Below are 14,034 nucleotides of genomic sequence, written 5' to 3' on the forward strand. Positions count from 1 at the left end.
CATACCAGTTCCATTGACAGCGTGGTCAGAAGTAGCCTCTGATAAACACCCTTCCAAAGAGGCAGAGCCTTCAGAGCAGGGCTCTACCTGGCACAAGCTTTCATTATACAAAGACAAACTTTGTGTAAGACTGAAAAAATCTGACTCACATTAACATACTTGCAATTATCCTAAACTTGCCTTAGGGCAGCCAGAAATACCAAGCTGTAACTTCTGTTCAGCAGTCTGCAGCACCAGTGTTTGCAGCTCCACCACAGCTGACACAGTGAACAGTGGGAAAACTTCTAGTGCAGTTCAGAAATTCTTCTGTGTATCACAGACATGGACAATGCAGCAGTGAGTACAAACCACCTGGAGAACACCATCCACAGGTAAACTCTTCATTGTTTTAATGATTTCCTGAACACTGAAAGAAGTGGTTAGTAATAAAAGAAGTGGCACTATTAAGCCTAGGTTTTGTCTCCAATAATTCTGACTTACATCTGCACAGGCAGCAGTCTACACTTCACTTGAAAATCATACAGAAACTATTTCTAAAAGATTCTTCAATCATAGCATCTATTCTACATTTTTACATGTCTTAATAAAGTGGATCTTGAAATTTTGTTGAAGCATTTGAAGCTCAAGCAGAACACCTAAGTGCCATACTTAACTGATCCTGCAGATGGTTAACCAGGATCTCCAAATGACCAGAAGCTGCTTCTGAAGAACTACATTGTTGTCCTTTAAAGAAAAAAGGTCAACAAAATAAATTATAACAGTTTTTAATCAAGCTATTAAATTCCACTAGATCTGATTGCAAATGTTTTGTCATGAAGTTCACAGCTTCTGTGACAACTGGAAGCATCTAGTTTTTCTTTTTTTGAATTCTTCCACATTCTTTGTACCTCAAAGCAATGTCTTGACATACACTGAAGAACCTCAAAGCATAATTAATTATGAACTAACTTTGAAAGTCCAGCCATCCTGTGTTATCCTAGCTAAGAACTTACAAAAATAAAACCTTACCATAAATTTTCCATTTTACATGCCAAACTGGTCACTAATGAAATCTAGAAATACTTTACAGTGATTTAATGATGATGTACATGCTTCCACTAAACCCTGCAGCATGCAACTTTGCACAGTACACATAATATGCTCGTACTAAATAGATGACATATTTTCCATTAGAAACAGCAGCAATGGAAAATGACAACTTATACAGACCCACAGAACATAATCACAACATTGTTCACCAATGCCTGTTAACTCTACCCCAGAAAGTCTCCAGAGGAAGCTAGATATAGTACCAGAAGCTGATGAACTTCCAGCTGTAAGGGGGTGGGAGAGAAAGGAAGCAGACTGATTAGTTGAATAGATTTATTGTATGCACATATTCTATGCTAAAACTCTCTATCTACTTCAACATACACTTTTTGGAATCATTGGACTGTTCACAATTCAAATACAGGAAAATGCTATCAGACTAACATGTGTTTGTTCAGCAGGAAACCCTTTATTCAAAATGTAAAACGAGGTAGTGAAAAGCCAAAACTTGGCTAGAATTGTTGTACTATTATTTCTCCAATGTGAGAAGGACCTTTTGATGTTCTCCCATCACATTAGAAAATCAGATCTCCTAAGTCCACATGAGCTCCAGAGAAAAGCACAATACAGTAGGAGTTGCAGTGCAGTGTTCTCTCCCTCTCCAAGATGCAAGACATTTTCATACTACTTCCTTCAACTTAGCTGGCAGATTTTATTCTCAAGCCACAAATATTTTCTTGATTTTCCTTATAGTGTGTCATGAATACAGCCAAAATATCCTAAAGCAAATCTGTAAGCCAAGTTTCTCATTCTAGTTGCTGTATTTTAATGGTCTTTGACATTGGCAGAGTCTACATAAAACCAATTTTGCAAAATGCACTGGAAGTTGACCTACACTTCAAGAAAACCATTAACTGAGAGATTTCTTTAGGCTCTACACAATTCACATAAAGAACATAGCCTTTAAAAATTGGGAGAAAAGAACTCTGACTACCATTCTTACTAAACAAGAATTAATGTAATAACCATGTAATACTGGTTATTTAATCCCTGCAAATGTCCAAAAAAAAAGGGTAAAGCAAATTATTTGCATGGTATTAATTTATTGTATGCAAAAGAAGGACATCACAGATGTTTTTGCATAGCAGTTGGTTTGTGTTAGAAGTGTTCTGCCTTCTAAGCACAGTTTGTCCACATTTCACTTCCATTCTGAAGGCAGAGATCAGCTCCTACTTGCTCAGGAAGGAAAATAAGTTGTTGTTGCTGTTCTGTTCTAGCACTGAGGGGCAAAATGCCAGGCTATCCCAGAGCCAACAGACCCACTACAAATCTTCATCCATTATTTTTTCTTTTTCCTCAAAAAATTAATATCAACAGTCAATTAAGGCACATGGAAAGAAATGCAGAATCCAGGTTATGTTTGAGACAGTAATTATGTTTTAAAATTCATGTCACTGTCAGTATTGATGGATATAATTTACAGTATTTGAAGTATCTTTCAGTCAATCAGAACTTATAATTTGTATACTATTGTTATTAAACTTCTTAAATTAGAGAAGTGTAATTACAAACTGATTGAGTAATGACAGTCAAAATTAAAGGCTTGGAGTAACAGTAAAAGAACTCTGAAATTCAGGCAGCTATTTGAGGGACTTCCTCAGCAAGTTAAGTTCAGAATGAAGATTTGGAAAGGAAGTAGATACTGAAACTACAGAGTTGGAAGCACCAAATATACCAAAGGCAAACCAATTCTATAGAAATATATTAGGCTTCTCCCCTTCTTACATCCTTAGGATCTGTAAAACAAAAACTAGCGAAACACAGCATAAGTGAAATTCATAAAACCAAACCTGTTGATCTACTCCACATTGTAGCATTATATACTGCACCAATACTGTAAAGAGAGTAAAGAAACTAAAAACCTTGTACTGTGGATGAGAAAACAGCATCTTCTTCCATTAAATAATTTGAAAGAACAGGCACCTTCCCATTCCAAGCAATTCACTTCATTTCTGTTTAAAAAATTAACCAAAAACTCTTAAATGACTTCAAGTCTACAGCAAAATCTGAAGGCGTTTAAGTATTTCAGGATGGGATTTATGGCAGAGCTCTGAAATGGATACTCCTAGTTCCTGTTGCTTTTACTAGAATACTTTTATGGAGAGTCACTTTTTTCCCACCCTACCCTTTTCCTTTACTGAATTTCCACACAATAACTTAGATCTGACCATCACCGGACATCTGAACAACAATAAAAAAGTTACAGCTGGGTCCTGTATTAGTCCCAGCTGCACTGGATCTTTGGCTGCCTTCAGAAAACAAGACAGCCAATAGGAAAACAGTAGGAGAATTTCTTTTAGCAGCTTACCTTCAAATAAACTGGTTTTTTGTATGCTGTTACAGCAAAGTACTTTACTACTCAATGTGAAAGGTGCTATTCTTCCTATTTTTACCTCATTTCTAAAAAAAAAAAATTAAATTAAAAGAAATTAAAACTTCCTTCTTCAAAAACTTTTACTACGAAATGCCAGAAAATAATCATCTCCATATGCTCTTTCAAGTCTAACATACCACAACGGATTGATCTGCCAAGTCCACCCACCCACAGGCTCTATAAACTTGAGAGTATTATTTGTATTTAATTTGGATTACCAATTTCACCCAACCTTTCCCCTTCATAACATGTTACTTTTCTAAGCTTACTTACTCAGGTAGAAGACACAAAAGGAAAATAAATAAGTTTTTAGACAAATAGAAACAATACCATAATGCATATTCTCTTTACTGTGAGTATCAGTGAATTCACAGCGGAAAGACTTGAACCAGTCTTTTTTTTATGCTTGCTCTTATAAAATATCACCTAATCTTTTAAAACATTCATGTGATACTATGTCATTTATTGGTACAAGACCAAGACTGAAAACACTGCAGTCTTTCCAGCTTACATTGCACAAAATGAGAGTGAAGAAAGTTACATGTATTCTTCAAAAAAAAAAAAATCACTGGGAGTGGGGAAGTTTCCGCTCAGATATTTAAAAAAAGAAAGTTACTATATTTAATGCACAAAAATCCTCTTCCTATAGCCAAAAAAATAATCAAGTCCATATGCTCCATTCATCTATGCTTGCTAAAACATGTACAGCAAACTGAAATGTCAGCTGCCTGGAAAGGCTGATCACACACAATACACAGAACACAGGCTTCAGACTCAGCCGGAGATTCCCACAATTCTGAGATTACCAAATTAATCAGCAACATCTACACAAAGAATAAACTACTCCCATATACCTGGAACTTTTTAATCTCTCCCTTCTATGACTGCAAATGTGTTCCTAGACATAGGAGCCAATTCCCTAAACTTTGACTAGCCTTGGCTACCAGTATCAACTTCCACTTACAAAATGGTTCATCTGCAAACTGCAAATCAGGGATGACAGCAGCACCACTGATAAGAGATGGTGGGAACACGAGCACGAGATACTCTCCCTGTCCCCAGATGAAAGTTGGATGCTGCTTTAAAATGCTGCTACTACATGATATGATAATTTTAATGACTAAAAGGGTATAGCAGGTCAAAACAGAATAGCAGAAGAGGAAGTAAAATAAAAAGTCTGTAAAGTAACACAGTTGCTTTTGAGTCTGTGAGCATATACTTCCATAATAAGGACCACTCATTTATGTATTTACATGACAGATACCAAATGTAAAGTGAGTTTTCCCCAATTAGTATATACCGGGTTTACAAAATATAAGATTATAGGAAGGATTATTTCAACCCAATAAAGGCTCTTGAAGGCAAACAAAGTGCTTGTTTTGGGTGGGTACCAAGCAAAACCCTTTCAGTTAAAAGAAAAAACATTTTAAAACAGAACCAAAAATATGAAAAATGTAAAGGGGGAACCACAAAGCACTGTGAGACTTCATAGAGTGAAGCCCAGAGGTCTATTCACAGATGTGCTACAATGGCCCACCAGCAGGCAGGGTTTGCACACAGGAGCACTGCACTCACAAAGAGAGGGCCCAGCTCCTCCTGGTCTCTCCAGAAACACTGAGAATGGTCCTGGGCAGGACCCAGCCCTGTACTGTACACACGAGGAGTTCATGGTCACAGAATGAATGTATAGAACTTGCAAAGTTCTTCCCCAGGAATGGAGTTTCTGCTTAACAGAGCCACCATCTCCTCTTACAGCCACTGTGGTTTAACCTCAACTTCCTGGGAAAACAACGTTCCTCCACATCCCCTGGCTGGGCAGCTACAATAGCAGAACAAAAATATGCAGCAGCTTTACAAATTCAGAAATTTCATTTGCAAGTGGTCGAAGCTGTACTCAGAGTACAGGGCCTGGTGGGAAAATTCCTCCTTGGTGCAACAGAATGACTGGGCAGGAAGTTCATTAGGACAAACTTACTTGAGTAAGAAACACAAAAAAGAAAAAAACTTACTTGGAATCTGACTGCTGAATACAAGAAACACTGCCTCAAGCAACCATAATTCCTTATATTTTAGTAACTAATGCAACTACAAATACCCCTTTTGAGAATTCCCCCTCCCTTGTAAGCGAGGCAATGGGATTTGTTTATGTCAGAATTTGACTCTACAGACAACACTGATTGAGAGCTAAACAAGGACCTTATTAAGGAACATGATATCTACAGTACATGAAAGCAAAAATGTAACAGCAAATAGACTCTTGAATACTTGGAATTCAACAAGAAAACAGCATCAATAGTATTTTGCAATATGAATCAGATATTAAAACAAAAAAAAATTAAAATCTGCATTCTAGAAGTTACACTAATGAGGCAGTTGTATAAAAACCTTAGAGGTGACTCATTAAGAGATTACATCTCACAGTTCTTCTTAAAGAAAACAGTGTGAGGCAGCTCCCTTACTTGCATATGCTAATTTTTTCAGTCTTTTTTTGTGCATGCATGTGTGTGAGAACAAGAGTGAGCACAAGAGACATTGGCCACATTTGTTTTCCTACCCATCAGCTCCTTCTGCCAAAGTACACCTTGCACAGCACTCAATTTCCATCTCATTTGCCTAAGCAGAAGATGTTCCTACAAGCTGTGTGAGAACTAGCAGCTGGATAGAAGAGCCACCAAAACTAATTCCCACAGTAACTGTCAGCTTCTTCCGTACCCTGAGATCACCAGACTCACACTTCAGAATTTTCACACAGCTTTTTTGTTTCCTTAAGACACTCAACATATTTCATTTAAAAAATCAACACTGGTTTCTCCTTTTTTATTAAGAACTTACATTAAAAAATCCAACCAACCCCTTGGGCATGACAGCAAAAGCTAGATCTGAATTCAGATTCAACTTTCACAAATGGACCAATCTTAGATTCTTGTTGAAGAATTTTCTTATGAAATTGAGAAGAATTGTTAGTAAAATCAACAAAAGATATCCTCACTGGGACAATTTCCATTATGCTGCTAAGTAACAGAATCAGTTTCAGTTCTTCTGTACAACTGGTATAAGACAACTTTTCTATAATAAACACCTGAAAATGAGGCTAATCACTAAAACCACACTAAGAATGCCAAGCTGTTGAAAAATTAAATCAAAACACCTTCAAATCCTAGATGAGATTATGATTTAGATTTATTTCCCAAGGTTCCAGCATGCAACATTTCCTGTTAACTCCGTGGGATCCTACTGAATTTGTCAAACACATTTTTTCCCCTAAGAAATACTAGATAACATTAGTGTTTGCCTTTCAACATGTCAACTTTGACTGGAAAACCTACCCACTTATACCTATGTAAAAGCACGTATCAGAAATTGAATGAAATTGTGGAGCAGCTATGTATCACTTTATTTTCCTTAAATAAACCTTTGTATTAGCAAATAATGTGCTTAAAGAACCTCAGAAAGTAATGAAATAAATGTGACACAGATGTTCACCAAAAAAAAAAAAAAAAGGAAGAGAGAGAGAACAAGAATGTTTTTACTTCATAGCAACCAAATAGGTCAAGCCACTTCCTTCTTCAGGCAAATCTCAGAGGACCACAGAACACATGGTTTTCTACCAGATTTTGTACGTCTATCCCACTAAGAGGAAACACTGCTGTCCAAAAAAATTTGCAATACTAAGTTTTCCCATGAAGTTGTTGAAATTAAAAGAAGGAAGTAACACGCAATTAAAACCCATTTGCTAGATGTTAAAATTATACAAATAGCATAAATAAATAGACCCTTACTAGCTCATTTATACACCTTTCCTGTACAATATGTTGCTCTAAAAGAACACACAGTGAAGAAGTCAGAAATGCCAACAGCACATCTGGTCACACAACTCCTCTTTTGCTTTTATAAAACAAAGTAAAACACCACGTGTTCTTCACTTCCCTGGGATCCCTGCCTCACAGTTCTATACTCTGACAGGTTTTCCTAACAATCCAGCTGCTAGGGATTTATTTTTATCCTCTGTGAATGAAGCACATGGTCATTAGGTCCAAGCTCCTCACTAAAATTAGTGCAATTCTTTCGTACATGCTTAAGTACTCGTGAACTGCAGGGAGACAAAGTGAACAAGAAATCATTAAATATCACATTACTTTAAAAAGAAGGAAACTGCCACAGAATGCTAACCTGTGTGCTGGCTGGTCCCATGTAGAAGTCTACAGAAACTGTGATCCCATAACCAGATTAAATCTATTTGTGCATTCAAACGAAAAAATTAACATTGCATAGGAGAACATATCTTGTTTTGTAATTATGTCAATATTCTTCCATTGCCCTTTCACTGCCATTTTTACCACATCTTCTCTACAGACTATTTTTTACGAAGCAATAAATGACAACATCTCACTATTTACTCGTCAATAACCACTGGGGATGCCAGCATGTGTCCAAAGACATCAAAAAGAGGAAGTGGGTGGAAACAACATTAAGAGCTGTTTCAGACTCATTAAGCTTAAGATGACAATTACGCAATGTTAAGATGTCAAACAAGCCAACATTTTAGCTGGGACAGATGGTACTGGATCCAGAGCACACAGAGCATGTGCTGTGAGTCACCAGTTTAAATACTATAGTTCCACTCTTATTTGCAAATTTGGTTATCCAGAAACAAGATGTAGAGAGGAAGAGTGATAAAGCAAGCACAGGGTCCTGCAAATCTTCACCAAAAAGGATGGAAGTAGAAAGATTACCTTCCAAATAAAAAAGCAAGTAAGACAGCAGGAGGAGGAGATAACTTCTTCAAAGAAGTGGAGAAAAAAAAAAAACAAACCAAGATTTCAAAAAGAAAAATATAGTAAACAGTACTAGAAGCAGCTGGCAGTACAAAGAGGAGGAAGGGAATGTACTGAGTACAAGGGGTCAGGACAAGTGTGGAAAGGACCTAGGATAAACCCCTAGGAGATAGTCTGAATTCAGAGTGACTGCAAACAGCTCATTCAATGACTTCCAACAAGGAAAAGATATGAGTGATAGTTCAAATGTTGGCCTTGGAGTCAAAGATGGGGAGTCTAAACAATCAGAATAAACCATTTTTGCATTGGGAGGGAAAAGAACGGGGCAAAAGACTGCAGCAGGTAGGATGGAGCTACAGTTTAAGTGAAACATTTTAAAGCTTTTCAAACCTTTATTGGACTAGGAAAAGAGACTTATAGGACAAAAAGATGGCAAGCAGAATCACAGAATGGTTTGGGTTGAAAGGGACCTCAAAGCTCTTTTCATTCTACTCCCCTGCCATGGCCAGGGACACCTTCCATGATCCCAGGTTACTCCAAACCCTGCCCAACCTGGCCTTGGACACTGCCAGGGATGGGACAGCCTCAGCTTCTCTAGGAAATCTGTGCCAGTGTCTCACCACACTCATAATGAAGAATCTCTTCTTAAAATTTAATCTAAATCCACCTTCTTTCAGTTTAAAGCCATCACCCCTCGTCCTATCACCACACACCCTTGTACAAGGAAGAAAATGGAGGAAAGCATTTTTTTTTTCATTTTCCCTTGAAAAAGCATTCAAAATCCTAAAAATAAAGAAGGCGAAGCAATAAATATGATGGGATTGAAAAAATTGATGTGAACTGCAGGATATATCCTGAAAAATCACTGTGCTGTCTCACCTTCTGCATCCCTTCAATTGGTGAAAGGTCTTGGAACTCCAGTGATATTAAAAGATTGCAAGATCCATTTGGTAACAGTGCCCATGGGGAGCCCACTTTCATGTGGCTGTTACTGTGATTCCCAGCCCTTGTTCTGCAAAACACACTCAGCTCCTCCTGTAAATCCTCCAGCCTTCCTTCCCAGCTGCAGCAGCACAGACAGATGCTGCTACAGGCACACTGCTCCCCTAAATCCAAGGCATGCTTACATTGCTGAGCATGTCACCAAATACTGTTATATAACAATGCATCAAGTTTGGCAACCAACCACCTCTGGGAACTCTATCAGCAAAAATTTCACATTTTCTTCCAAGTCACAGCTAAAAATATCAAACATCAGGCTAAGAAAAAATTAACAAGTTACTGCAATTAACAAGCACATTTTCTGCTACCACCAAAAATAAATAATGTGTACAACATAATTGAAAATACTTTATTGTGACATTTTTTACTGCAGTGATAACAGATTAAATGGTTTTGGGCAAAAATTAAGATCCTACTGAGCTGACAGGTAATCCTAAGAAATATGAGATTAGTTTAGCATGAACAAATATCTATTTAGCAAACAAGAGACTTAGCATGCAGCTCTGCTGGCTGGCAAAAGAACACAAAAAATTAAATTATATAAACAGACTATCTCTGTATCTGCTCTTTTTCACTCCCTAGAACCAAGGTGAGTGGTCAATTCAATACTCAGGTGCATTTTTATAATCTTAGGATTTCCCCAAAGTGCTATCTAAAAGGACAAGCCCTCCTCTGAAGGACTTTTGGGACAACTCTTATTTAAAACTACTGGTACAAGTTATCCACTTTGACGAGTAGGGAGTGAAACATACTTAACGTTCTTCTGCACTAAACCCCATTTGTTTATAATGAAAGAAACTCATAAGAAAACATGCAGAATTAGTCTTAAATGCAAAGCAAATGTCTATAACCCTGAGGAGGCCTCATGGCTTGTGGTATCTTTAAGGTTTACCTATGAAAGGGATTACAATGTGGAAAGAAGAGATGACACTGCTCATATGAATATATCTTTTTAATCAATTTTAATACTTTTTTCTAAGAAAAATCTGGGTCATTTGTTACATTTAACAGCTTTTGCCTATAAGTAGGTAACTGTTTTGCCTTGCAGAAGAACAGAAGTCATCCAATAGGTCTGGTTTGGCAGCAAATCCACTCTCCCGAGTCCCCTGTGCGACGATCTGGCCTCTTGGTGCCTCTCCTAACGAAGGACTGTCTGCATTCTGTGCTCATCACAGACCCAACGTGCTACCTGGCACCACTGCTGGCAAACACAGCCAGCAGCTAACAGAGCTTGGCAACCCAACTGCTCCATCCCAGAAGAGCTCCGACATTCAGAAACAAAGCACAGAGTTTGGGGAACAGTAGGGAAACCTCAATGCCGTAATTAGTGCTACAATTTGGTTTATTTGTCAAGTAGAAGCAGGACTTCAACCTTCTGGCATGTGTGTTTAGGGCTCTTTGTAGAGACAGTGTAAAACAAACACACAGAAGCTGGTAAATACCCAACCTTGCAGCCTTTTTCCAGGGGAACGGCACAGAATTGAACTGGGGGCACTGAAGAGCTGCTCGCTGACTAGAGTCAAATTCAGAAAACAAACAGGAGCTGTATGCTGTGCCTGCAGCACTGACTGTTTATCCACTTTGACCTTTCCCAGAGGATCACTCGCTCACTGTGTGACCACACCAAGAGCACCATTGAAGGCGAGGGTCCGGCACTGGCACCGCCACCACCTGACTGGGAGCCTGTGAGAAAAGCCACTCAAAGCACACAAAATGCAGTTTCAAACCAAGTGGGGAGAGGGAGGAGGAGAACTTTCCTTCACTAAGCAAACCACAGAGATATTTTAATCAGGACACAAAAGCTAGTTGAGCCAAACACCAACTGACTCGGATCATATCGCATCAATAATCCATGCACAGAGGCTCTGCTGAAATCAATGGGAGGCTTGTGTGGAAGTGGATTGTATAACGTAAATGCACGGCCCTGTTCAGGGCTCCACATACAAAAGAAAAGGAGGTACTGAGAACAATCCCCTTAATTAGCATTTCTCTTCCATCGAGTGCTTCTAAAATAATAAATTCTGACTTTACACAGCTCTGTTTTCATTCACAGTTTTTATCAGAGGTGGTAGAACAACTGACCCCATTTGACAAATAAGAGAACTGAAGCATAGGATGCAAATCAAACTGATGAGCAGCGCAGCAGGCAGAGCTGAACTGGGAATAGCAGCTTACCTTCTGAATCACACTTTAATGTCCTAGATATTTACATGCTTATCTAGTTCAAGTCTCTAATTAGGGTGACTCTGCGCAGCCCTTAAATAATTTTGCATACTTCCTAAAGTACCTGTGCAGAGTGATAAGCTTAGCTGTAAAGAGTTTCCCATTCAATAATGTCAATTTTATGAGGATTTAGAATATCCTGCAGAAGTTCAAAACACTGGGCTGCCCTGGTCAGGCTCCAAAGGGAGTCTCATTGCTCAGGTATCACAAGTCTCATTACTCAACAGCAATAAAGAGTTTTAAAACAGGCTGTCAAATCCACACACCTCCTGTCATTAAAGAAAAAAAAAAAATGGGAAAAAACCCCAAACAAAATAACAACTTGCCAATTCACTAGCTAGAAGCGACCTAACTCATCCTGGTGTCCCAAACTGACAGCAATCCCTAAGAAAAAGCGAGACTGGGTCTCTATTCAAGAAGTCAGAGTAAAATGTCACATACACCAATTGCAAAACAAAATTCCAATCAACTTGGCGGTGATTGTTTTACAACAATACACTATACTGTAGTTTGCCCCAAAAAAACATGTTTATTAAAGTGATATTAGCTTCACTTGCATGCTAAAGGTACAAATCAGGCTTCACATATAGAATCAGCATTTAGCTAAATGCAGACTGTGTCATCCCCAGGTCCTGAGTATTTGCCCTCCTATGCAAATCCAACTTTGAAATGCTTAACATCTTATGGAAGATTAATTCAGCAATATGTCCACTTTCTAGTTTACGATTTGTACGTTATTAAGTACTATATTACACAGGCTTAGTGCAAATAACAAGCATGTTCATTTCCCTTAACTACAGATGCAAGTCCATAATACTGTGAAAATAACATATTTTGAGTTAAATGAGCTTTCTGCTCTTTACAATTACAGTCTTCAACTGCTTTGAATAATAACTTTTCAGGACTGTCTTGCTTTGTCTTTCCTTTTTCAGATTTTTTTTTTAAGAGTTAAGTCTATCGCTGTCAAAAAAAGCAGAAATGCCTGCTGAGAAATGGCCACATTTCCAACCCACTGCTTGAAGAATTATTTTTCTGATTCATCACAGCATTATTTTTTCAAGTTGTCAAAACAAACACCACACCCTCTTGATTTCCGAGTTCTGGGTAATTATATTTAGAATTAGCAAGTAGCACACAACTATTAATCATACAATGCTTAGCCCTTACTTTACCTATTTAGAGATCAGCAATGCATTCAAAGGCCGCCTGTTTAGCATCTGGTTTAAGATAAACCCTCATCGCACCACCACGGCACAGACGGGCACAGACACACTGAATACAGGGCAGGCCATGCACAGGCGATCCCTCTGCCCCAGGGCAGGATCAGCTCCTGCTCAGCCACCATTATCGCTGATGATACACAAGAACTGGTTATTTCAGGCAGCAGCTTTACACACGCACTCACAAAACACATTATAAATTAAAGGAGGGAAGCGTGTGGCACGTCTGCAGTGCCTTAAACTGGGGCAGCACTCAAGCCGGTCGCCGAAAGATAAAAAAATACAAATAAAAGCTTCCCCAACATGCGAGTCCGGATTTTCTAAAAGTAGTATCTAGCAAGGTTAACGCCGCTGCCTTTGGAAACAGTTCACCTTGTTTAAACTGGCTGAACCACCCCGTGATTATCACCGAGCCTCCATTAAGATGACACACACAAACAGAGCCCTCGCAGAGCTCAATTAGTCTTTTCTCCACTCCTACACCACCAGACGCGGACTTTTTCATATTTCGCCCCTTCCCCTCTCTCAGCAGAGGAGCAGCTGCAGCAGCGAGCGCGGGGCTGTCACGGCGGCGGGGCCGGGACCCGCCTGCCCTGCCCTGCCGCCCCCGGACCCGCCGCGCCCCCGCCAGACCCTGCCCGGCCGCGGGACACAGAGCCCCCATTGTGGCCCGACCCCCGTCCGCCCGCCCGGGCACTGCTCGGCAGCGCCGACACAGCGGCTCGGCTCGGGGGCGCCGGGCGGGACGGGGCAGCACCGGCGGCAGGGGCCGCGGCCGCAGCAGCTCCCAGAGGCTCCTGCCGTCCTGCCGCCCGCAGCGCCGCTGAGGGGCCGCGCTCCCCCGGCACGAGCCCCGCACTCACCGCCGCCACCTCCGCCACCCTCTTCGTCCATGTTGGGACCGCGGGCAGAGCGCTCCGCGGCGGCCGCGGCTCAGAGAGGCCCGGGGCTCGTTCCACTCGCTCGGCGCCTCGCAGCCGCTCCTGCCCCTTCTCTTTCTCCTTCTTCTCCTCTTCTTCCTTCTCCGCCGCTACTACCGCCGCCGCTCTCTGCTGCTGCGCTCCGCAGCCCAGTCCCTCCCCGCCCAACCCAACCTCAGCCCCGGCAGCCACCACCGCCTCGGCCCAGCCGCCCGCCCCTCTCATGTGACCCGCCGAGGGGAGGCGGCCCCGCCCGGCCCCTCCGCCGCCACCCCCGCGCCGCAGGGTCGCGGCCAGCGCCGCGCTGCTCATCCCCGTCAGCGCCCCGGCCGACCTGTGCTGCGGAGCGGGGTCTCCCGGCTGCCCTTTGCGGTGTTCCCTCCCTGGCAGGTCCCGTACGGCGCGGCCCCCCAGCGCCCAGGCCCCTCAAG

The 14,034-nt window shown here is 40.9% G+C and overlaps 1 protein-coding gene across 1 annotated transcript in view; it reads right to left on the minus strand.

Annotated features, from left to right (window-relative positions):
• Positions 1-13,777, minus strand: part of CYTH3 (cytohesin 3) — a 48,679-nt gene extending 34,902 nt beyond the window's left edge. Inside the window, exon 1 of the mRNA XM_063171868.1 lies at positions 13,547-13,777. Coding sequence (XP_063027938.1) covers positions 13,547-13,577 — 31 coding nt within the window. The 5' untranslated portion in view covers positions 13,578-13,777. The remainder of the gene's footprint in view (positions 1-13,546) is intronic.
• Positions 13,778-14,034: the final 257 nt, after the last annotated feature.

This window comes from Melospiza melodia, chromosome 18 (genome assembly GCF_035770615.1).
Source record: "Melospiza melodia melodia isolate bMelMel2 chromosome 18, bMelMel2.pri, whole genome shotgun sequence".
Taxonomy (NCBI): Eukaryota; Metazoa; Chordata; class Aves; order Passeriformes; family Passerellidae; genus Melospiza; species Melospiza melodia.